Genomic DNA, 25,570 nt, shown 5'->3' with positions numbered 1-25,570 from the left:
TGTTCCCGTCCTGAAGCTGGTGCTACATGGCACAGTGTTTGCCAGAATGGCCCCGGACCAGAAAACCCAACTCATTGAGGCGCTTCAGGGCGTAGAGTGAGTATAAATGTGGAATGCTTGATGTGGTTGTGAAAATGTATATACAAGTTATCCAAAATCTATTGTACATCCACATAGGATGGACCAATCAAAACTGTCTTTTATTAAAAAATCCAAACAAATATTTTAATACAAATAGTCATTTTTCTTAATAATGTGAATTATGTGTTTTTATATAAATTAAAATAACACTATATAGGACAACAACAAAGTGAAAGGATGTTAAAACATTTGCTGGGACGGTGGTAAAAAAAGTAGCAGTCCAGTGCTTTCAATTATAGTTGAAAGAAGAAACGTCAGACTTGAAAAAAAAATAATAGAAAATCGGAATCAGCCAAGAAAATTCGGTGCATCTCAACATCCACACTATATGCTACTTGACACTTACTATAATAAATATTGGCCTTCACTCAGAAAGGAGACTAATACATATGTATTTTATGTTAACATTGAGCACATAGAGTAACAGCTCTTCTTTATTTGCACACAGCTACTTTGTGGGGATGTGTGGAGATGGAGCAAACGACTGTGGGGTATGTACAGCCACTTTAAAAGTAACTATTAATGTGACGGTAACATGTTGACACGGACATGAATTGATGGTAGCTGGTACATACTTAATACTTCTCACTGTCCTCACCCAGGCACTGAAGAGGGCTCATGGTGGCATCTCTCTGTCGGAGCTGGAGGCCTCTGTAGCCTCTCCCTTCACCTCCAGTACCCCCAACATCTCCTGTGTCCCCAGCCTCATCAGGTTAGTCTGTCCTCCTTTTGATCTGTGTGCCATTCAATACTTTAATATTCGTGGTAACAGTCATAGATAAGACCTAAATGGGGCATCTCACCACCAAAGCACCAGGATGGAAAATACTTAACCTGCTATTTAGTAGAAGTACTAATAATAAAGCATTAATTGATTTAGCAGTTCATTTTTTAAAAACAAATTTGTTTATTTCCCCATATTTTATATATTTTTATAGTCTTTAATACATGAACTGTGCAGAAAAGGGCTTTTTTATGTCAAGTTGTGTTTGTAGCTACATGACATAACGTTTCGTGTCGCTTTACAGGGAGGGGCGTGCTGCTCTCATCACTTCCTTCTGCGTGTTCAAGTTCATGGCCCTCTACAGCATCATCCAGTACATCAGTGTCACTCTCCTCTACTCTGTATGTGATGCCGCTTCCACAATCAATAGTAGCTGAGGACTTACTGAGAGGACTCCTCAACTGTGATATTTTACTGTCTGTTGTTTTTGTTTTCTTAGATCCTCAGTAACCTTGGAGACTTCCAGTTCCTCTTCATCGATATTGCCATCATCCTACTTATTGTTTTTACCAGTAAGTATAAGAAAAGTAACAAGGACACAAGGATGCGTTCTTCTCAAACCTATATCTTTACAAGCGCTCTTCTCCTCACCCACGATGTCTGTTTTCTCCCATCTTCTTCATTTCCCTTTGCTCCTCATCAGTGAGTCTGAACCCAGCGTGGACAGAACTGGTGTCACGTCGTCCTCCATCAGGTCTGATCTCAGGACCTCTGCTGTTCTCTGTGCTGACCCAGATCCTCATCTGCTTGGGCTTCCAGACCATTACCTTCCTGTGGGTCCGACAGCAGCCCTGGTACACCGTCTGGACTCCACATACAGAGTGAGTGCCTACCATCATTGTCGATGTACCTCAGCCAAACAAAGAGAACATCAAAAACATAATTGTTAACTTGATACGATTTCAGAATAATTTCATAATAACGGTCATGTGTGCAAAACGTTATGTTGGCATATTAAAGCCGTCTGAATTTCACCCCTCTCCCTGTTTTCACTTACGGTGACCCCTGACATGCCTTGATAGATAACTGTAATTTCACCACAGACTGAAAATCTTATTCAATTGCTCTCTCCCCTCATCCAGTGTCTGCAACCTGTCATCGCATATTAACGTGTCCGATCACAACGACACAGAGGTGGACGACCATAACATCCAAAACTTCGAGAACACCAGCCTCTTTTATGTCTCTTCCTTCCAGTATCTTGTTGTCGCCATCGTTTTCTCAAAGGGGAAACCTTTCAGGCAGCCTAGCTACAAGAATTGTAAGTAACTTTCTTCTTAATACATCTGTCCTAAAATTGATTGACTTTTAAATGTTATAAAAAACTATTTTGTGTGCGTTTGTGCTTGCCTGTTCTTTCACCAGGGCCTTTTGTGCTTTCTGCCTTGAGTTTGTATGTTTTCCTGCTGTTCATCATGTTCCACCCTGTAAAAAGCATTGATGAGTTTCTAGAGGTAAGAAGGGGTCAGACTAAAGAAACATACCGCTTTATCCACTCTGGTGTAGAAAGTAGCTTGTTTAATCATGCAGAGCTCTATGCTCTTTTAATGTTTTAATATAATGTAAATTCCTAGTTAATAATTTCATAAAGATGTCTTGCTAGTATTCTCTGATGGTCAGCAATGGAGTCTCTTTTTCTCTCTCTGTACAGATTGTTTGTGTCCCGTTTGAATGGAGGTTGAAACTTGGCCTCCTCATCCTCATCAATGCTGTTTTGTCTGTTTTGGTGGAGGTAAGACACACAATTAAACACATGGTAACAGTAGAGGAGTTTCTCATGTTCAGTGTTTCTTTTTCATGCAGTGTGCTCATCTTTGTCTCATTTAGCTGGACAGCAAGACCAGTCTTGTCTTGTGAGATGAATTTATGTTGTAAAGTGAAATCATTCTAACGAGGGTATCTGTAATAGTTTAAACTTACATTTTTTTAAATTATTTTTTTACATTTGTGTGTTTTTTTGAAAATCATCCAAACAGCATTTATTTGTCTTGTTTGGTTTGTAAACTGATAGACGGATGTTCTTTAAGGACTTAAACCATGTATCACTGTGCTACTGCATGACAATGGAGAGCTTAGGCTGGCTTGCCACCTTCAGTGGAGCAGTATCACTATGCCTCTGCCTTTCTTTTAGATGGCTGCCCTTGCATATATGCACTGCTTAGCAGACACCCTAGATGATGCTTTTCCTACACTTCTAGTCTAGTGTTTTAAGTGAATTTTAAAAAATTAACCAAAATTATTTTGCAGATAATCAATTTCAGTATTTGTTCAATATTTTGAGACAATAGTCTCCATGCTGTCTCTTCTAACTAACATGTTAAATTTAATATTAAAGCTATGGTCTACGATTTGGAATAAAAAAAAATCTCTATAGAGTCGCGAACTCCTGCCCCTTCCGCTAGACTCCCATGGGACCTCTGAGATCGTAAAAAATGTATAGGTCTCAATGCACCTAAAATAATTATTTCCTGGTCCCAGTCGTTATATGCCCCAAATTAGAAATATGTTGTTTGTGGATTGAAATTAAAAAAATGTTCACGTCAAGAGTTTGACCGTTTATTGTGCAATTGTTCAGTTTAAGGCTGTAGATAAAACACAATGAGAAAGACTACATGTCGCGTATGCGACGTCACGTCATCACCCTTTCTCACAGCGATTCAGTGCCGATCAAGCCAAGATACCGGTGTGTTTTGTTCCTGAATGTTCCCATTCCAGCAGGAACGGCTGTTAATTTTTTCGGTTCACGTCCGATGAAAAGACGAGGAATCGCTGACATATATTATATCATCGTATATCATTCGCGCCGAGAGCAGCGAAGAGCTGTAGTTCTCAAAGCGGCCTCACACAAAACCTACCATTATCAAACTTCTTCGCCATAAATCGTATTTTTATTTTCTTTAAAAACCACAAACAACATATGTGAAATTCATGGCACAATTCAAACAGGACCAGAAAATATCTACCGGAAATAGAAAGGCGGGACTTCGCCACTCTATGCCGTAGGTCTGCATAGAAATTGACCAATGGGAGCCATTGCTCCGGGAAGGCTCCCATTGGCTCGTACCCTCCATCCAATCCCCTCGTCTCCCCTGCTCCTCGTCATCCCGCCTCGTCCCCTCCCACTCCCGCCTCGTCGAATCGTGGAACACTGAGGGGAGGGGTTTGGTTGGGGGGCGGGATGCTTTTTTCAAATCCGTCTCAGAGGCTCAACTGATTTTCAGAATGTAGACCATAGCTTTAACATCACATGTAATGATTAACACACAACTTGATGGAAGAAAAAAACAAATTGCACACACATGATTACTAATAGCTTTGATACATTGTGGCTCTGCAAAAAAAATCAACGCAGAAGCTATGAGATATCAAATTAGCCTCTCTGTAATTCTTTCCCCTGCCCACTGCACCATTCCATAGACCTTCATCCTTGACATCGTCTTATGGAAGCTTGTGTTCAGCAGAGACAAACAGGGCGTCTTTGGCATCACTCCTGTCGCCCCGACACCACAGGTTGGGAAAATCTGACACATTCTTCTTTCGCCCTTTTCATTTTCCTCTTGTATGGTGTTTTCTTTCTCAAATGTTACAGAGCACACTTTTCTATTTAACTTAAAAAAAAAATGCATGTTTGAGACATCAGCCTTTTTCTGACCTGTCTCCTCCTACTTGTGTCCCTCTGACGGTCCTTCTGTTCATCCAATCCAATCCACTTTATTTTTAGAGCACATTTAAAAACAACAAAGTTGACCAAAGTGCTGTACGAGTCAAACAACAAATCACCCAGAGATCAAAAGCACACATACACAGTATGTCACATAAAAATACAAGTCTCTCAAGCTATGTCGAAAGCCAAAGAAAATAAATACATGTTTTGAGGCATGATTTAAACACATGCAGAGGCAGCTCGTTCCAGAGCTTTGGGGCTGCCACTGCGAAGGCTCGGTCTCCCCTAAGCTTCAGCCTGGACTTAGGAACAGCTAAGAGGAGCTGATCAGAGGACCTGAGGGAACTTGAAGGAACATAAGGTTCCAGCAGGCACTTAAAAGCAAACGGCAGAATCTTAAAATCAATCCTAAAACCCACAGGAAGCCAGTGGAGGAAAGCCAGTACAGGGGAAATGTGCTCTAGCTTTACCCGTTAACAGACGAACGGCAGCATTCTGGACTTACCAGCGAGAGAGGGAGGCCTGTCTGACGCCAACATACAAGGCATTACAATAATCAAGACGAGAAGTCATAAAAACATGTATAACATTTTCAAAAACACTAAGAGGTTAACACTTCAAGGTTTTATAGAGTTAGGATTATTTCGTTTAAAAGGCAGGTAGAATTGACTGTCATCCGCGTAACAGTGGAAGGAGACGCCATGTTTTCTAAGTATAGATCCTAGGGGGAGCAAATGCAGGATAAATAAAATTGGCCCAAGAATTGAGCCCTGGGGCACCCCGCAGGGGAGAGGTGCTGTAGAGGATACAGAGTAGCCCAGGCTGACACAAAAGCTTCTCTCCGACAGGTACAACCTAAAAACTCCAGAGCTGAACCTTATAATGCCAACCCAGTGTTCCAGGCGGGAGAGCAGAATATTATAATCCACTGTGTCGAAAGCAGCAGTGAGATCTAACAGTACAAAAACAAGAGAGTCACCAGAGTCAGTGGCCAAAAAGATATCATTAAAAACTTTTAAGAGTGCAGTCTCAGTACGGTTCATGGCTTTGTAACGGTTGCAGTTTTACTATTTTCTGTTCTTCAGCTCCGTTTTGAGATAAGCTTCTTAACTGCCGTTAAAGAAAGTATTTTACTTAATAACATTGTTGCTGAAGCTATTTTCAAATTCAATAATAGGTTTTTTTTAAGCCTGATGAAGCCATTGCCTGTTGCTACCGCCTCCTTTAGAAACCAACACAGAACTACCTTGCTGTAGGCTTCAAACTTTTTGCAAGGTGCCTTTTGCTGCTCTCTTAGTTTACCTATTACCCAGATAATAGTCAGATGTTTTTTTAAATTTTGCATGCAATGTTTATATCAGCCTGCCACTGTTAGATTTGCATTGGTCAGTAAACATATTCTAGAAATCCCAAACAAAATGTAGTTAATGTAACCTTTCACCCCTCCCTTTCCTCCTTTCTGTGGTGTTTTTTATTTTATTTATTTGTTTGTTTTTGGGGTTGTGGCATTTTCAGGGGGGCATTGACCTGCAGGGGTACAAGTGTCTGACACGGCTGTGCTGCCCAAGCAAGACCACACCCAAGGCTCGCTACATGCATCTGGCCCAGGAGCTCAGTGTGGACCCCGACTGGCCTCCAAAGCCAACCACCACCACAGAAGCCAAATCCTGCCCCGAAAATGGCTCCACCTATCAAATAATGCTCAATTCCTAGCAGCCCCTCACATTATCTTGTCTATCCCTTTCATTCACTTGGCACGTATGGATATGGCAGTGGACGCACCTTCAACCTATTCACATAAAATTGTCACAGGATAATTGGTTGTCATTGGTTGACATGCGTCTTATTACTGTAGTTCTAGAGACATTACCACAAAAAGTGGTAAAATGAGTACCAAATAATGTTAAGTTTCAGTTCTCTTAGCACTCTTGCTCTCTGGCTAAACCACTCGCGCACTCTCAGGTCTCTCTTGCTTGTCTTTTAAATGCCATTTAAACATCCGTGGCATTTATTGTGATTCCCATTTCTCTATTGCAATGTCTGTTCACGAAAAGCAGCATTCAACCCAGCCTGGGAGGAAGGGTGATAAAGCCAGGTCGAATATGCGCATTGCCAAAGAGAACCAAAGTCCCACTCCCACTTCAGAGCTAGCCTCTGTGCTGTCAGAAATGTCATGTAACAGCATCTTCAGATTTCGTTAGCAACCACAGTACTAGATGGGAATTTTTAATGTAAAAAATAGGCTAATATCTTCTCTGAGCCAGGTTTCACCGACCAACTCGGTTTGATCTATTCACACGGTTTTTAAGGCAGCGGCAGTTCCTCTCTATATTTGTATTTCTTAGACCTTTAGGACATTCACACAGTAACTTGTTTTACAGGTCCAACTTGTTGCAGGTGGCACAGGCTCATATTACTACTATGTAGTGGTCTTACACAGCTAATGTACATATATATCGTCATTTTAATGAGCTAGCGTTACCATCTGGTATGCACTTATTACACCATAGACTCATAACCAAAAAGAAAAGCTTTAAAGCTTACCATGGACCCACATGTGATGAATGTAATTACTTGTTTGAAACCAGTATCCAAGCACACTGAGTTGTAGAAGATTAGGTGTCTTGGAACGACTTGTTGTTCATTGCACACGCCAGGCAGAACTTCATATTCACATTTGCAAGTAAAAAAACACAAAAATGAGCTGATTGGCTGTCAAGAGCAAATGGTGGAGGTATTGAAAAATAAATGGGACATTTCCATTTTTTTAAGATTTGAAAACTGCACAATAAGTCAGGAGATATTCATATTTTTCTTCATGCCCCCGCAGAAAACCGCTCTGTTGATTTACTGTTCTGTTGTCTAACCACTTTTAATTTAAACCCACGGAAATATAGAAGACGACTTGTTGACGTTAAAAGTAGGCAAGTGAGGTTTTGGGAAAATGTGCTTTTGAAATGTATCACGAAATACTGTGCATTATACATTAGAGTGATGATTGAAGCTGCAGCGTATTGGACCTCTGAGGTTGCCTTTTCCTCATAATTTGGCCAAAAGTTGAAAAGTGTGAATACACAGTCAAAACATTACGACTTGTACAAAGTAAAGGACTTAAGGAAACAATGACGGAGACAGATATGCTCATCCACTCTCAACCACAGGCTGGGACCTGTGGCAGGATTTTCATTGTGGTCGTCAGTTTTTAAGAGTTAACCATTAGGGTTTTTATTACAGACATTATTATGTATGAAAATAAAAACCTGGAAAAAAACAGAAACAAAAAGATTTCATCTCGGGTCTTTTAGGCGTACGAGTTCCACCAGCCGCTCAAAAACACTTCATAACCGGATACCTCTCAAACCAATAACAGAATTCTCATCAACCTCAGCTGTACTTTGATAATAATCTTAACAAAGTATGCTAACATACTAAATGGCAGTATGCTACACTAGCATACCATGCTAACAAGGCTGACAGGGAACAACATTGCCTTTCCTCTGGCGCTCCCCTCAGGCCAAACATTCGCCCCATTTATTGATAACGCTATTTTTCCATCAATCAAAAGATTTATTTTCTAGCGTGCATTATATTCTCACGGGCCACCAGTGTGGTTTTAAACATTTTAATCTTATGTTTTTGCATCTTTGAGTCATGCATGAAGCCAGTTCCCTTTCATCATGTTCTTGACGGTTGCATAGTAGACATATTTCTACAGATGCAACATCACTGAATTAAGGAGCATTTACATTAACATTTCTGTATTAAAAAAATAATCTGGATGGAAAAAAAAACGGCATGACTCTGGCTGGTTATCATGGACAATAAACGCCTGCAGGAGACCAGACAAAATCATTTACAAACTACAAACTTAGCTACAGAAAGCCAGCTAAAACTAAATTTCTTCCTATGGAAGACTGATGAAATGATGAAAATCGTAAATTAAGGCACGGTATTGTGCATATCATCAGCTCACTGCACATTCAAAACATCCATGCAACAACACATGCGTACAGTGGATGCTGATTACCATATACACTCGTATTCATGTGATAAACATAGGCTACCTGCATAGAGTTAAGGGCTATATTTTATGTTGACCGCTTTCTTGAATGTGATGTATCCCAAAAAATGTATTCTTTTAAGTATAAAACACTCATCCTCTGTAAACGTTGAAGGTGGCTGTGAACGTGTGTTGAGCTGCATCTTGAACAAAAAGCCTGCCATTGGAAATTATGTTTGTAAAGATAGATTACGGTTAGATGCGGAGCAAACGGATGGGCAGCAGGGAAGCAACGTACACTGCAGGAATGGATTAGGGAGTTTTTAATTTGCATTTTGCTACTTTTTTCAGACACAAAAATTGGTACCATTGGAAAGAAGAGAAACTTTTTAATGCTACCAAAGATTGTGTTTGATGTAGATTTAAGGTGGACTGTCAATATACAGCGAATACACAAACACACAAGCAGCGTCTCGGTGTCCGTATAATTTAATTACATACGTTGCCAGTAGCCTGTCTTTCATGAATTGTATGGTTTAATACTAATGATTTCAAATAATGTGGGAGTGCTTATCAGTTGTAAAATGAATGTCAAACTAAATGTAATGTTACTCTTCCTCCATGAAATTAAGCAAATTATTTCTCAGGCATTTGGTAACAGTGCTGTATTACATGACGCTTAATTGTGCATCGCATTTAGCTTGACCATTGATTATTAATGATTTTACCCAAGTAGAAACAATCGCAACAATTGATTTCATCAATTTCTGTAATAACATGTCTGAAGTTGCTCGGTTCCTTAAAAGCCATTGTTTATTGCGATGCTTGTAATATTACAAATACATATGAAAACTTTTGATCCATATTTTTTTATGTCGAGCTCAAACGTCATCTGTGACTAAAGTTGTTAATTTGATGAGCAAAGCATAGTATTTTATTATAGAGGAATCCCACAGGGAAGAAGAACTTATAGTATTGTAGATGAAACTGGGGAGAAATTAGTAACATTGCTCAAATGGACATTCTTGTGCCAATTTGCAGAAAGATTCTGATCCTGAATCAGGAGCCACGTGGGCTTCAATGCCTCCGGTTGCTCTGTGGCATCACTTCGGTTTAGATTCCTCCCCTCCCTCTCGATACCTACTGAGGCTAAAATTGAATGTTAAAGTGGTAAAGAACAAAAATGAATACAATACTGTGGTTATTGATTTTTTTTTTTTTTCTTTCAAAGACGTTCCATCATATCGTTATTGGCTATTTGAAAAAAAAAAAAAAAGCCTGTGATCAATCCCCTCAAACCTGATTTGTCTCGGCTGAAGTGGAGTTTGAAATGTAATAATATTATTAGAGGCTGGATTCTATCTGTATATATGAAATGTACAGTTCTAGTGTGTCCTTAAAAGTCAAAAAGATTTAGTTATAAAAAAAAAATGTATGGTTTTTGGATTATCAAAGGGCTGGTGTATCTTTTTCTACTATTTTGGTACTGTGTTACAATCAGTTGTCTGTCTACCTTTTTGATTTGTACCGTCTGTTGGATTTATTTGTACTCTCACTTCTGTTTATGGAGTTGCATTAGCTTGGATCTTCCTTATTAGGGCATGCATCCTGGGCATTTATTTCACAGTTTGAATCGGTTACTGTGATGTATTGTATGATTGAGGGCACTTGGATCAATATTAGTTCTGTTGTGGGTAAACACAATGCAGCACATGTCTACTTAAAGAGTTTGAAGAAAGTTGAACCTGGACACATTCGTCTCCGCGGGTTCTTAAAAGTACATTGACTTCTCAGCCTTTCTGTTGCTTCTCTTTGTCTCGATGCTTTGTAACACCAAGGAGCTGACACAAGAAGGGAATTCAACTGGTGTAGTATCTGTAACGTCGCCTTCTCTCAGCAAATTCAGAATTTGAACATCTGACAATCTTGTAACTTTTCTGTTCAATCATCCAATGTACTTGTATTACTTTCTCTCTCTCTCTCTAGAACTTTTGATCGTTTGCATCCATGTAAAATTAAAATGCAACTGGCATAAAAGTGTTCATTGCTGCTCTATCAGCGGTATACTGTAGAAGTGACTATATTGCTGCTCGTGGGGCAAAAATGATTAAGCCTCAGCTGTGTCATAACTGCGCTTTGATCCCAAAATAAATAAATAAATCAGCAATTTAATTACGCAAAGTGTAAATACTACTATTGCTTGTCTTCTACACTGCAGTTTTGCCTTTTATTCTGGCACAGCTATGTCACAGCAATGGCTTTTATGCTGAAACCTCTATTGCTCATACAGGTACAACATATACCGACTGTTGACAGTTAGCAATGGCCTGTTAGTCACATCTTGTATTTTAAACAAACCATCGAATGGCATTTAGATCCAGTCAACCACTGAGTGTGTGAAGCCTCATGTGGATGTTGTTTCCTCAGGGAAATGTGTCTATTTGTTATGAATAAAGAAAATAATAAAAGTTGATACCCAAAACTGATTGAAAATACACTGTTGGTAAAACTTTTTATTACAATCCATCTGTATGTAACTCTTTCAGTATAGTTTTATCTGGTATGCTTTTTATTCGTAGCTCCAACAACCTCATCAAGAGGCTAATTTGGGGAATATGTGTTGTTTTTATTGGCAGGTGTACATTTCTAATTTTTTTTTTATACTCTATAATTTATTTTGTATTTATTTTCATGTCTTTCTCCTTGAGGATTGTACTTCAGATTTATATTGATTTCTTTCTTTTCAATAAATGTTCTCAAAACAGTCTGCTGCACGTTTACAAGTCATTTGTCTCCATTGTGCATGAATGGGATATCATAAAGCTGCAGAGGTTACGGAAGTTATATAAAGAGAATGCTTGACACAAGCCTCAAATTCATAGTATACTATTTATAGTGAGTTATCCTGTTTACCAAAATTTAACTAAATGCAGTACCGAGATAATACATTTATAGACTTTACAAACAACTGAGGGGGCACATAATGGATTGTGTGATACTGAGGGATTAAACAGTTACACAAATTGTCTCCTCACAATTCAGACATCCCTATCTTGAGTCTTTAATCCTGGAAATGTGGGCTCTGGATGATCTAACCCCTAAATGGGGATTTACACCTTCAGTCCTGCATTTCTTCTCTCGATGTCGTCACTCACCCTTGAGAAGACGAATGTAATTTACATAAAATCCAGTGTATATCAGGGGGCGGATGAACAATTGCAACAGTTGGATTAACGGTAATCCTTTTGAAATCAGAGAAAGTTTGATGCTCTTAAATCTGAGACGTGCAACAAGTAGGCCTACTGTACACTTGCATGGACAACCTTCATCTCAAATCACAGAACACGAATAAATGCCATTCATGCCATCATCTAACTTGGCAGCTGTCCGTCGCTCAATTTAATCTCAACTGCACATTTTCCTGAACAATTCTCAGCTACACCCGTTCATTCAAATGCCATCGTTATCAAGTATTAATCGAATTAAGAGCATCACCCATGTAAATGTCCCCAACTAGCATTTAGCCCTGTATTTTTAAAAAAGTCTACTTTTAACCCCCATATGTGCACTAACTTTGCTTGAGTGAATTACTTACAATTCTGATGTTAGAAAACATCGATCGAATGACGGGAGAAAGTCACTTTCATTTTAAATATTGTATTAAGCATTATGTCCTCCTACAGTAGGAACCTTTTTTCTCCCACTTGAATGCGTTTCGGTCCGTGCCGATTTCATAGTGGTACCGTTCGCCGGAAGTGGACTGTCAGTCTGGCGGTGTCCTTGTTAGCTAACGAGCTAGTTAGCTGCCCGTAAACAAGCACGCAAATGTGTACCATATGGAAAGATGAATTAAACCGCGCTTAACGGGTGATTTTGAAGGAGATTCGTGTTGATCGGCTGTTGATAACGGCACCATGCTGCGTGTCGGGAGTAAAGCTGCCTGGTAAGTTAGATGAAGGTAACGGGACCAGAAGCACACAGCTAACTGGTCATTCTGACAGCTGAGGACAGCCAAGCTAGCGAGCGTTACCAACTGTGCGTAGCAAGCTAGCTTAGTTGAATGTTATTTATCGTACGTAGTCTGACATTTAGCGTGTTTTTAGTTGACGTGCCTATTTTAAAGTCTAATGCTGTTCCTTTAGCTACGCATGTCATAGTAATATGCCGTTAACTTGCTAGAATATCGCTGACCGGTAACGTTAATTAACGTTATCTTGAGCTCGTACGTAGCAGCCATCTGTGGTCCCACTTCGTCCTAAAATGAACTACAGAATCAGTAATTTGTCGCAGAATGACACCATAGAAAAAGTAACATAGCAGCTGCTAACGTTACTCCATGCAGTATCACGTCGGCTTGCTCAATTACTCACTACTCCGAGGCCTCCACCTAATGATAGGCTGGGAATTAGTCCCAAGACTCCATTGACCGATTCTATATAATGTGGTTTCAGGTGAGAATACATTCGTGTGGGGGCTTCTGTGATGTTTAATTAGAGACTTGGATTTTTTTTGTATGTGGACACAGTTTCTGTACAATGTGGACTTAGTTTTTTCTCTTTACCATTGTTTGTATGGGTGATTTATAAGTACTCAAAATGTTGTTGATGTTTACCCCTTGTAATGAACTAAATAAAAACGTCCAAAAATTGAAAATTGAATTGGCTGGGAATTGAGACGTTTTAGTTTTGACTTACTTCATCCTACTACTGTTATGGCCAGCGCTATTATTGCAACACCAACCACTAAGTACTACAGATACAATCATCAAAATTGTATCTTGTGGAATATATATGTTTTATCTTGTAGAATAAGATAGAAGGGGTTCTTGAAGAATCATACGTAAATGATTATTGTAGAATCATATCGTATAACATTTACGTTACTCTTTGACTCTTTCCATTTAGATTATATATTAAAATGTTATGATGTTTATAGGCACATGTGAAAGGTGTAAATAATCATCCTATTTCTCTGTCTTCATCAGCATGGCCTGTAAGAACCTGGTCTCCACCAACATGGGGGTGAGATTTCGGGTACCGCTGCAGAAGCTGCACCCTCTGTCACGTGCCATCCACCACCGCTACTCAGGAAGCGCCAACCCACAGCGAACCCCTCATCGCACGGCAGCCCGCTATTTTACCTCCATGTCACGGTTGCCCATGCGGCCTCTAAAGCCTCCCCCGGGGTCTGGAGGCCGTGGTCACCAGCAGCAGCGCAACTTCTGGGTGGCCCGCCTCGCTGCCCGTCTGCTAAAGCTTCGATACATTCTGCTGGGATCGGCAGTAGGTGGAGGATACACCGCTAAAAAGGTCAGTATTGAGTGTCTCAACTATTCCCTACATTTTCTTGTCCACGATTGAGTTTTTAGTTGTCAATTATTGCATCCTTGCAGGGTTGAGTTGCAATCTTGTCATATGAGCTGGGCAATAAACAGAAGATGTTCATACGTAATCACTAGCCATCTTCGTTTTGCATGGCAAAACCTTTCCATAGGTGCTGTCCTCTTCTCTTTTAGCTGTGATGACACAACAGTGCTTATTTAAAACAGTAGAGGCTGAAAATCATTCATGTGACTATTACACAAGCGTATGTTTTTCATTTCAGACCTATGAAGAGTGGAAGGACATGTTGCCTGATTTTAGTGAATACAACTGGGTCATTCCTGATTTTGTCTGGGAACTGAGTGAACAAATTGATCTTGGTAAGTGTTCCATTACTTTAATGGCATGATTCAAATGAATATGCTAAAACCTGGCCTTGTCTTATTAAGGAAGGCTCCTAGATTTCAAAACATGTCAAACATGGTGAATTATTCTTAGGTCATACTTGAAAACACAAATATGCATCATGAGATAAGACCTTTCTGTCTTCTCCACTTGATTTATTACCTCTTGTATCCACAGATAAATTGGCCAAAGCTATCCCAGAGATGGAGGAAATAGCCAAACTACTACCTGACCTAGACAAGATCGGCGAGAACTTTGCTTTCCTCAAAAGCCTCCTGTCCTCTGGTGAGTGGAGAAAACCTCCGCTATGTCTTTGTAGAGTTACTGCATCATAAAACAAACAAAAAAAATGAGAAAATAATAGTGTTCACATTGGTGTGTTCAGTCCAATGTCTAGGTTTTAAATGACAGCGTTTTTACCCACCAAACCGCTTCCACATCTACATCGCTCTTTGCTTTTATATAATATACCTAACAGTTCAGTTGAGTGTACCATGTTTAAAGTATGGTATCTGTGGTTTCTCTGACCTCAATGTGACCTCAGCAGAACAAGATAACATAGACTTGGGTTGATGAAATAATATGAAGAATTCGCCTGCTTCATGCTCTAAATTGCTGCTTTTTCTGCCACAACTGTCCTAACTTGGGTGCTAAATGATTCTACAAAGAGCCTTTCTTTACACCAAATGATCTCTAGCCAATGTGTTTTGGATTTGGAAGTAGTTGATTCAGATAGGACCAGGTGCACACATTGCTTAGCAGTCCTGGGTTTATCCCAGCTGTATGGAAGCATGTTTGACAAAAGGCACAGCTCACCCGAGAACAAAATTCATCCACTCCTCCTCATCATCATGTCATGTAAGACAAAAACATAAAATATGCTAAGCTAAACATAGCTTGTAGCATTAAAATTCCTCTAATAACCTGTGTAATAATCATTCCCGATATTTGGAATGTATTTATATTATTTATGTTTAAAAAAGTTTGTTTTATGGCATAATGCAACATTTAAAAGGAAGTCTCATTCTGCCTTTTAAATCGAGTAAACTCTTTGTAAGGATCAAGCTGAGTTTGGTGTCTGCATCTCTCTCATGAAGTGGCTACTTCACTAAAAGCTCCAGCACAGCAGTGGCTTTGTTTTAATACACATCATTTAGCTGTGTCCCTGCTTTGACCACCATCCCTCTGCTTCTGTCTTTATGATTTATTTTATCTTGTGTTGTTCTACCTTTCTCCCCTCCCCCCCAACCCCCCCCCCCCCCCCCTCCCTGTCCTCCTCCAACATTCTTCACAGGTGTGAGTTTGGGTAGTGAAGTCAAAGGAGCTTCTGGTCTGCATCTGTTGTTAGGTGTGTAAACCCTGCATACAGTAGCACTGCCCATTCCCCTCTTTCCCCGCTGCTGCTGTTTGACAGTCCCCTTGCCACGATATTGGTATGGTTGTGGGTTCCTGCTTGCCTCGGTTCAGCTATGAAGGCTGTAGCAGATCGTCTTCCCAGGACGTTGGCTTCCAGGTTGCAGGCCAGTGTTGCTGTCAATGGTGGCAGTGTTCATGGTTAAAAGCAGGTTTCGTATTCAGTGAAATATATGACCTGTCACTAAGATGGTGCAAACATTGAATCTTGGACTGGATATTCAAAGGATTGTGCTTATTTATTATTTAGACGTCCAATTTTACCGCGTGGATGGCATCTGTGTACTAGAACCAGTGAAAGCCTTTCTACCCTACTGTTTGAATTCTTTAAAAATCCTTAGAGAGCTTGAATGGTTACTAGTTCCTAGTAATGTGTATGTGTGTGTATATATATATATATATATATATATATATATAAAAGCACCAATGCAGTAGATGAAGTGTTAGTGGCAATAACCCAACATGATTTGTTATTTCTTTTTTTTTCTGGTCTGAAAAGCTCTTAAATGCAGATCCAGTGTGTTTGCCTTTAGTTTGTTTAGTTCTTTCCCCTCTTGACTCTCTTAAACCCGACTGGCCATGGCTGTACTTTGTCCTACCTGTGTGGTGTTTGTCTCCTTTGACTTCCTCCCTCTCTCTCCCCTGGCCTGTATGTGGCTGCTTTCTTTTAATACCACTCGAATACACTACTACTCTCTGGGGTGATCTAAGTCTTGCTTTTAGTTATTTTCCCTCAAATGTTTGGAAAATACACAATGAAATATTTGACATAGAACGTTGGTTCAAGTTGCAAACGTACACACAAATACAAATTTGTTTTCTTAAATAATTTGAAATAGTGGTAAAACAATAGATATAAAGTGATATCACCCTAATGTGCTGGAATGGCATGTGCAGTGGCATTTGGAAACACCTTATCTTTCAAAGTCATTGATACAGGCACTTTGCCAGGCCAGACGGGAGCCAGCTAAGGAGTGCTCCTGGCTCTTCTCAGCTTTAATGGCTTAAGGAAAATACATTTCAAGGTTTTGTGTTATTTATATTTGTATATTTTGTGTACCAAATGCAACATGTGACCGTTCACATCACGTAACAATACGATGCCTGATTTATGACTAAGCAGACTTTGCTTTGTGCATGGCAATAACGGCATTACTTTATATCATAATATATCATCGTAATGTAAGTGAGGCACATTAGAAAAAGTGGATCGTTGAATATTTAGTAGTGTTTAAAAGATCTTGATTGTTTATTGAGTTTATTTCAGTATCTAAACCATCCAACTGTATGTCTATAGTTTCATCAACCTTCTATTGAATAATTTTTCCCACTAAATGTTTTGATGTCTTTTTACTCTTACTAGATCTAATTACACGATAACTAGCAATGCATTAATGCATATATGTGCATGCCTGGATAGGCCTATATCAATGCAAGATTTTCCAAACATTTGAAATGTAATCATTCACTTACTTTCTCTAATCATGTGCATGCTTTAAGTGATAGCTATCAGGCATATTTTGGCTCTGGGCATCATTGTCTCCCCCTCAGCTTGTTTATATTCAGCACTCAATAGTCAAGTAACATAAGTAACCTCCTTTCTCTGTCCTTGTGTCTCCACTAGTAGAGACGTCAGGCGATCCTCCACTAAAAGCCACAGATTCTTCTACTGCAGCTACGCAAGACGGCGGCGACAAGCAACACAAAAAGGTGCGTTTGTAAAACCTACTCCCGCTTCCACTCTACCCGCTCTTTGTTAAACTCGGCTCCTCTCTGCAGCTTGGCTACCTATCACTTAAGTGCCAAAAACTGTAGTGATTTAAATTGAATCAAAAGCTACTCAAAGAAATGTATTCATGAGTTTGTATTGTTCAAGCCGTAGAACCATATCATTTAAGGGACCTGAGGAACCAAGTAGACCTCAAAGAGACCTTGCAACGATGGCTTGATTCCCACATAAGTTGTTAAAAGTTGATTTTAAACACGGTCCTGATTTTATAAGAAACGTCTCTTCCTGTGTTATTGCAGTAACAGTATGATCAAAATGTATGAGGTTTTAATATTCCAATTAACATCATATTAACTTAGAGTTGCACACTGATATTTAGCATTTCTTCAAAGCTGCATTTACTACTTTTCATGCTTCTTAGCTGTTCCAGAAATCTAACTGATGAAGACCATTAATAATACTAGTTTTATATTATACAGCATCTCTGGCAGAACACCTTATATGCACATTTATTTTCATTGCTGTCCTCTCATTTTCCATTTTATTGTTTTCCACCTGACCCTTTGCTCTGTCCCTCTCTTCTATTTTTATGTGTTTTTTTTATCACTCTATAGAGCTCAAGTTTAAAGACTGAAAGTATGGTGTGAAGATTTGCCAATAAATATGAAGAACAGCTGCATTTAACAAAAACTAGAAAAATAGATGTTGGCTTTCCTCTCCTATGTCCTGCTTTTACTCTGCAATCATGGTCATCAACATGAGCACACATAACGCAACTCTTACAAGTTGTTGATGATTCACTTCAACTTGCATTTCACAAAGCAGGAAAAAGCAAAACGTAGTGCCGAGTGATGATGTCATGTTGGGGACCCCTGGACTAAAGCAGACTCCACCTGCTGTACTGTATGCTTTATGCTTCTCCCCTGATAGCGCGGCATCATAGTCCTGGCTTCGCTTTTCTTATTAAATCAGCATCGTCTGCAGCATCATCAGACCAATGATGTTCACAACCGCCTAACATCATTGTGTTTCAGCAGCACATTCAACATTGTCCTCCTAACTTGCTTATTATTTTGTATTTACAGTCAAACCTGGATCTCCACTCTCTTTTTATAAATGTCAAAGTCAATTATAGCGTTTTCCTGTGTAATCAATCCACAGCGGTGCATGGCGAGGAAAGAAAACAGAGTTACTGTCGTTGCCACTTGCTGAGAGGTGCTGGTTGTGGTATTAGTCACCTCCTCTGCCTTCAGTCTGGCAAAGATTGGCATCTCCCCTTTAGTGTTTGAGAGAGACTGACTTTGTTGGGAAGCACTGATGATGGTGGCAAGATTAACAAAGCCAAAAGACCTTGATTCTGTTAAACTTGAGCCTCGGCTGAATCATCATTGTCCAGCCGTGATTATTACCAATGCCAGTGAGAAACAGGCCAGGTTGCCTCTGCTGTAGCTGTGTTTGGATGCAGCGTTTGCCTGTATGGCTGAGCCCAGTGGCTGGTCGATGTCTTTGTTGCTGCTCCTACCTGTCTCTCATTATGACGTACCCCAGCAGGGTCTGCTTGGCGAGCTCATTCTTATTCAGCAGCAGATCCAGCGGCACGAGGAGGAGGTCCGGCGGGCCGCAGCAGCCAATAGCGCGCGCCCCCCACCGCCAGAGCCTGCTCCCAGTCCGCCTCCGAACCCCAGCCCCCCTCAACAGAAACGCAAGGTGAAGGTCCCACCCCACTTAGATCCGCCGAATCCCACCAAAGTCACCTCAAAGGTCACAGCTGTAGAGAAGAATCGGTTAGAGGATAGTTATAGGAAAAAACCTAAATAATAAATTCCAGGAAATTGTCATTTCTACCAGCTGCCATGTCAAATGATGATATAGATAAATGAGTAATTTAACACCAGGCTGAAAAGCAGTGTTCCACTGCCCTCTGTGGTAAAACGTTTAAAGTCTGTTGCACCACAGAAAACAGTGATGTCACAGTTTACTGACATACGTAGCTTTAACATCACAGCAAGATGAGACGTTCACTGGAGGTCAGTAAAAACATGTTCAGCTGATGTTAACTTGCTCTTTATACAACCTAATTTTAATTAAAGAATACAGCTGGTATTTGAATATTTCAATAAAAAACTGAAGAACGAAAGATCCAAATTTTCTAAAGGAGTGCTTTCTCTAGCTCCCTAATGCCCGGGGCACGGTAGACACAACAACATGAACTGCTGCAAAGTAATTCATTCAACCAGCTTATACATTCCAGTGCTGTGGCAAATGCAATAAATGCAGTTTTTTGTTATGCCGACCACATATAACTCAGTAACACCATGAATTTAACATCTCCTCCTCTCTAAATAAACATATCTATTGCATTGCTATTGCACTGGATGGCATATATTTTACATGTTTGTGTCGAGCCCTCTACCTGAAGCCAACCGTTTTAAGCTCATTTTTATAATGTTTATAGTGCAAATTTGCCTGTCAATACTTAAGTCTGTCCCCTACAAAGCCCAACAGTAGCCTCCATGTATCACCCCCCCATATGTCGGGCTCAGCTTCGGTTGTGGAGAAGGCATGCATGGACCTTCATAGCCTGGTTTCAGAAGCACAGTGACGTAGCTCAGTCTCTCATGACAAATGGATGGATAATCATCATCAACGGCACACCATTAACGTACGGAAACCAGTGCATGGAGTGGAGTGGCAACCAGCTGTATGGCGTGAGCTGCAGTTTTTCGAAGCTACCATGAATGGATCCACCTTTATCATAATTTGAGTTATAACTAAGTAAGGTAGAAGCCCTAAGCTTATGAGCAGAATACGTGTCTTGATTATGGCAAAACCTTTTAATACCCTGTTGGCCCATATCACTAGAAGGTAACTTACAGCACGCTTCTTGTTTTATTCTGTAGACCTTCTAACTCTCTTCTGCTGTCAATCCCATTTGTTCATGTTTGCTGTGTCTCCTGCTTTCTGTCCTGTCTCCCATCCTGACAAACGTGTTCCAAGTGTACAAAATATATAATCGAACGAGGTTTGCCCAATCATGGAACATCAAAGCTGTAATCACGTAATAATCTTTGCAATCAAATGCAGCCGTGTCTTCCGGGGCTCCCTCTGATTTGTGCCTGTTTTATAAATTATAGCTTGTTTGATCGAAGCTGAGTAACATCAGAATGAGTGCTGTCTGCCTGGAATTTGGTTTTTGTTCCTTTCTATGCATTAACTTGACTCGACTCTGGTTCTCTGTAATACAGTGTGCACGTATAATGAACCTTCGTGGTGCTGGTGGGATTTTGTTTTTTTCCGGAAGCCATTACTTAGGAAAAGGAAGTTTTAACTCAATGTGTTGTTCTTTTCTGATTTTTCTTCTTCAACCTCTAGTCATCAGACAAAGAAAGGCTAGACCAGCTTCAGGAAGAACTGCTCCGTACGCAGGTACAGTAGATTGTGTGTTACTGATGGTAGAAGCTTTTTCTTAATGGAACAGAGGAATGATGATGAAGAATTAGCTTTAACTGTTTATGATTGGATTCTACTGTTTATACCACAGCTCAAATATCAGCGCATGCTAGAGCGACTGGAGAAAGAGAATAAAGAGTTACGGAAAGTGGTGCTGCAAAAAGACGACAAAGGGATTCACCAAAGAAAAGTGAAGGTGGGTTGCACGTTTAAACACATGCACACAAGAATACACACACCAATACACATAAATGTGATTTTAAGTTTTTCCACTATCAGGCTTCATTTAGCCCTACTTGTGATTTTTGTGGGTTGTGGAATATCTGATATCTCTTATATCTTATTTGGGGACAGTGACCATCATACTGCTGTTTGTTTCCTGTGATATTGGTTAATTATTCCTTGCTGTCATTGTCACTCTGGATAAGAGTGTCAACTAATTACAATGTAAGTACACATATCATTCATTTTGTATTGTTATTGTGTCCTCACGTAGAAATCCCTTATTGACTTGTATTCTGAAGTCCTGGACATCCTCTCAGACTATGATGCCAACTACAACACCCAGGACCACCTACCCAGGGTAAGGAGCTGTCAAATGCAGTTCTACTGTTCATGGGAAATAGATTTCTATCATAGAGAGGCGTTTTTGTCTATTGGTCCTCTGTTTACAATGTGTTTTTTATTTTTTATTTGGGCCATGTTAATATCCAAACTGTTTGTATCATTTATTTATTATGGTCGACTTGAGAATAAAATAAATCTCTCAACATCAAATTTGTAAATACTAATGTTATTATTTATATTATTTTGATCCTTATCTCTTAAATCATGTTGCCGTCTCCTCTGGCCGTTTCTGTGTATTTTGTCCAACCCCTCCTCTGCTTCAGGTGGTCGTGGTCGGGGATCAGAGTGCTGGGAAGACTAGTGTGCTGGAGATGATAGCCCAGGCCAGGATCTTCCCCAGGGGCTCAGGAGAGATGATGACCCGCTCTCCTGTCAAGGTATGTGAGACCACACTAGCTGATGTTTGTGTAACCTTTCTTTTTGAAACGCCAGATAAAAATGCTATATTTATTCACACGAAACATATTATCATAATTGACAGCCTTAATCAACAACTAAGGGATTTAGGTATTTTGTGAGAAGTAAACCCAGTTCTAATGGATTTCTGTAACTCGTCTGAGCCCTTAACAATTCTCATGGTTGTTCTGCAGGTGACACTGAGTGAAGGCCCCCACCATGTGGCCATGTTTAAAGACAGTGGCCGAGAGTTTGACCTTTCCAAGGAGGAGGACGTAAGTTGAGCTCTCCATCCACTCGAAGTTTTGCACAGACTTTGTTCTACCTGTTTACATCATAATACGTGGCTTCTCTTCTCCCATCCTGCAGCTGGCTGCTCTCAGGCATGAGATTGAGCTGAGGATGAGGAAGAGTGTGAAGGAGGGACAGACCGTCAGCTGTGAGGTTGGACATACATGTTAATAAAGCAGCTACTTGCAGCTTTGCATCTGTAATGTTTCATACAATAATGATTTATTTTTTTTACATGTCAGACAATATCCTTAAGTGTCAAAGGCCCCGGTATCCAAAGAATGGTGCTTGTTGACTTACCAGGAGTCATCAGTGTGAGTATAGATTCTTAAATTAATGTGTTTTTTTGTTTTCAAGACATCTATTACTGATAAATCCTTTTCTTGTACTGTTTGATCTTTGTTAAATCAAAGACAATAGGCCAAACTCTTCGTGAATACACTAATTCAAGTACAGTCTTTAAAAGTGTTTTAAATGTTCCTCCCCTCAGACTGTGACAGCAGGCATGGCATCAGATACTAAGGAAACCATCTTCAGCATCAGCAAGGCTTACATGCAGAACCCCAATGCAATCATCCTTTGTATTCAGGGTGAGCTAAGCTATATATATATATATATATATATATATATATATATATATAAAGGAATTGAGAAGCAAAGCACCAAATCTCACTCTTTCATGATTTTTATAGTCCTCACCATTATCATATCTCCTATTCTCCTCCTCCTCCTCCTCCTCCTCCTCCTCCAGATGGCAGTGTGGATGCAGAGAGGAGCATTGTAACAGACTTGGTTAGCCAGATGGACCCCCAGGGGAAGAGGACCATCTTTGTCCTGACCAAAGTGGACTTGGCTGAGAAGAACCTGGCCAGCCCGAACAGAGTAAGTTCTGTTCTGAAAATGGATTTGTCTCGAGGCTCTTTAATGTTGATCATCAAAAGAGACAAACCACAGTTGAAATTTGCATCGTTAGTAAACATTCGTTCTTGACGTAATAACAATCTATCATCATATCATTGATCATTATCATTCCAAGTTGAATCACAGGATTGCAGAAATAGTGAGCAAAGAAAGCCTAAAGCTGAATTTGATTAATAAAGCTGCATTGGCAGGTTTCAAAACGGTCACAAAACCATGGAGTGAGTGAAGCTGCTATGTACAGCTGCTCCACCAGAGGGAGCTCAGTTCTTTTATTTTCACTTGACGATTCCTCAGTGAGCCAATGTTGGGGAAGCTTGGACTTCAGAGTGGTCTGTCATGAAACTTAAAGTCCTTTCATATTACATTTTCTCACCTAGATCCAGCAAATAGTGGAAGGAAAGCTGTTTCCCATGAAGGCTCTCGGCTACTTTGCAGTGGTGACAGGAAAAGGTAACATCTACTAGTAATTCATCCTTTTGTATTTAATTTCACATTATTTTATGAGGACTTAAAGCTCACGTCTTGTTCTGCTGTCTTCTTGTGTGCAGGGAGCAGCGGTGAAAGCATAGACTCCATTAAAGACTACGAGGAAGACTTCTTCCAGAACTCTAGATTACTCAGGCAAGTTGCGTCTGATTCACCAAACGTTTATTGTTCATCAAATCAATTTCTTCAAAGGAGATGACGATGTATGTATGTATGCAACTAGGGACGGCATGCTGAAGGCCCACCAAGTGACCACGAAGAACCTAAGTCTGGCTGTCTCCGACTGCTTCTGGAAGATGGTTAGGGAATCCGTTGAGCAGCAGGCAGACGTCTTCAAAGGTATGATTGTAATTACAGGACTAACTTCTATTCCAGGGAGGGTTGACTGATTTACATGCCTGGTCATTTGCACCATTGAGTGAATGTTTATGTCCGATCCGGTCCCAGGCATGTTTTAAAAGACACAATAGAGTTTGATCCATTAACTGTAAAGGGAACAGGTGCTACTACTCCTCTTCTACTCTCCTGCCTCACTGTATTGGCCTTACGCAGCCCACCCTGCCACACTTTCCCACTCTCCCCAGTCCTGCCTTCCAACTGCAATTAGTCTAGACAATCTCAAGCCCATTGCTAACAGCAGAGGAGATTTATGGCTGTGAGACTTCAGTTCCCACAGGCCCATTGTGTGGCGTATCGATCCCTATCCCATCAAATCGCACACAGCCGGCCTCCGTCCTCTGTGCTTGGCGCCGCTGTGGCCCCACAACCAGCAATTAGCCTAATCTCCACTGTGGCCAGGGAGCCGTGGAAAGAGACAGCCGCCTCGGTGTGTGTTTGTCTGTGTACCGTATGGAACCTAAAACTCTGACTTTTGATAAAGAGTGTGTGATTGGCCCCATCCCCCCATCTCTTCCTAAGGGACCAGTTAGGAAAGTGAGTGTGCAAAGCCCTCACCAACATTTCTTAATGAATGGCCTCCATTTGCAGCCTGAAAGCTGCCTTTATATCATATCAAGTTAAAACAAAGCAGGCACTGTCCCTGTGTTGTCATTGCCTGTTGATTTATAGATAATTGTTTCAAGGAGTGCAACATCAAAGCTGAAAAGGTAATAGAAACATGCAGTCAATTAGTTTCGTTCAGGTATGAGAATAAGTGTATGCCAAATGACATCGAGGTTGATTTATTTATACATATTAAAGGTTTATTTAAATCAAATATTAATATTAACTCCCCCTACTCACCCCAGCATCTCGCTTCAACCTGGAGACGGAGTGGAAGAACAACTACCCCCGCCTGAGAGAGCTGGACAGGGTGAGAAACACAAACAGCAAGTGCACCTAATTGATACATTTTCTGACAAGTCTTTAATAGAGACTTGGCAAAAATAAAACAATACAGCAGCAAGTATGAAGGAAAACTTGTGGGAACTAATTGGTGGGAAAAAACAAAGGGTTTGTATCAAGACAAACACAAGAGTGTGTAAACAAGTTGCACACCATTAAAGTTTTACAAATGTTATTTTGTTTTTTTGCAGAATGAACTCTTCGAAAAGGCCAAAAATGAAATTTTGGATGAAGTCATTAGTTTGAGTCAAGTGACCCCACAGCACTGGTAAGTTCATGATGAGTTAATATTCAATATTTTGCTTTCCATCCTACAAAAATGTGGGTGATTTTTGCATTATTTTATATCAAATATATACTTTTAAATACCATTAGCGGTATAACCATTTTACAATTAAACAAAAAACATTTTGCACTTCAGTTCTCGATAAGTTAGATGATTTCTCCAAATGCATATTGCTTCCTTGTAGTCAGATGTCAGTTCTGGCTTTTATCTATGAAGGATACTGGTGTTAATGAGATGCCACCTTATGAGGACTGAACGGTGTAAAATTGCCTTTGCCTAATAGCAATCAGTCATGTTTGCACCCCTCCAGCA

At 40.2% G+C, this 25,570-nt stretch overlaps 2 protein-coding genes across 13 annotated transcripts in view; both read left to right on the top strand.

Moving 5' to 3' along the window:
- Window positions 1-11,356, top strand: part of atp13a3 (ATPase 13A3) — a 34,413-nt gene extending 23,057 nt beyond the window's left edge. Inside the window, exons 24-34 of the mRNA XM_084010985.1 lie at window positions 17-96; window positions 590-632; window positions 744-853; window positions 1,170-1,266; window positions 1,365-1,437; window positions 1,569-1,746; window positions 2,008-2,186; window positions 2,291-2,379; window positions 2,577-2,657; window positions 4,343-4,435; window positions 6,105-11,356. Of these exons, the coding sequence (XP_083867111.1) occupies window positions 17-96; window positions 590-632; window positions 744-853; window positions 1,170-1,266; window positions 1,365-1,437; window positions 1,569-1,746; window positions 2,008-2,186; window positions 2,291-2,379; window positions 2,577-2,657; window positions 4,343-4,435; window positions 6,105-6,302 (1,221 nt within the window). The 3' untranslated portion in view covers window positions 6,303-11,356. The remainder of the gene's footprint in view (window positions 1-16; window positions 97-589; window positions 633-743; window positions 854-1,169; window positions 1,267-1,364; window positions 1,438-1,568; window positions 1,747-2,007; window positions 2,187-2,290; window positions 2,380-2,576; window positions 2,658-4,342; window positions 4,436-6,104) is intronic.
- Window positions 11,357-12,356: 1,000 nt separating this feature from the next.
- The window catches only part of opa1 (OPA1 mitochondrial dynamin like GTPase), a 32,741-nt gene continuing 19,527 nt past the window's right edge, over window positions 12,357-25,570 (top strand). The window contains exons 1-21 of one of the 12 annotated variants that reach the window (XM_084010992.1): window positions 12,357-12,532; window positions 13,574-13,898; window positions 14,194-14,290; window positions 14,493-14,600; window positions 15,610-15,663; window positions 17,356-17,438; window positions 19,009-19,164; window positions 20,830-20,883; window positions 20,999-21,103; window positions 21,404-21,490; window positions 21,798-21,911; window positions 22,125-22,205; window positions 22,300-22,374; window positions 22,464-22,535; window positions 22,712-22,811; window positions 22,973-23,103; window positions 23,520-23,592; window positions 23,691-23,763; window positions 23,852-23,967; window positions 24,876-24,940; window positions 25,164-25,240. In XM_084010992.1, coding sequence (XP_083867118.1) covers window positions 12,504-12,532; window positions 13,574-13,898; window positions 14,194-14,290; window positions 14,493-14,600; window positions 15,610-15,663; window positions 17,356-17,438; window positions 19,009-19,164; window positions 20,830-20,883; window positions 20,999-21,103; window positions 21,404-21,490; window positions 21,798-21,911; window positions 22,125-22,205; window positions 22,300-22,374; window positions 22,464-22,535; window positions 22,712-22,811; window positions 22,973-23,103; window positions 23,520-23,592; window positions 23,691-23,763; window positions 23,852-23,967; window positions 24,876-24,940; window positions 25,164-25,240 — 2,075 coding nt within the window. In that variant the 5' untranslated portion in view covers window positions 12,357-12,503. Of the gene's footprint in view, window positions 12,533-13,573; window positions 13,899-14,193; window positions 14,291-14,492; window positions 14,601-15,609; window positions 15,664-17,352; window positions 17,439-19,005; window positions 19,165-20,829; window positions 20,884-20,998; window positions 21,104-21,403; window positions 21,491-21,797; window positions 21,912-22,124; window positions 22,206-22,299; window positions 22,375-22,463; window positions 22,536-22,711; window positions 22,812-22,972; window positions 23,104-23,519; window positions 23,593-23,690; window positions 23,764-23,851; window positions 23,968-24,875; window positions 24,941-25,163; window positions 25,241-25,570 lie in introns of all 12 variants that reach the window. The other 11 variants (XM_084010990.1, XM_084010991.1, XM_084010986.1 and 8 more) reach the window with 11 other exon arrangements.

The sequence above is a fragment of the Eutrigla gurnardus genome (assembly GCF_963514095.1).
Source record: "Eutrigla gurnardus genome assembly, chromosome: 6".
In the NCBI taxonomy this organism is placed as follows: Eukaryota; Metazoa; Chordata; class Actinopteri; order Perciformes; family Triglidae; genus Eutrigla; species Eutrigla gurnardus.
The sequence above is the reverse complement of the archived record's forward strand: the minus strand, read 5'-3'. Positions and strand labels throughout refer to the sequence as shown.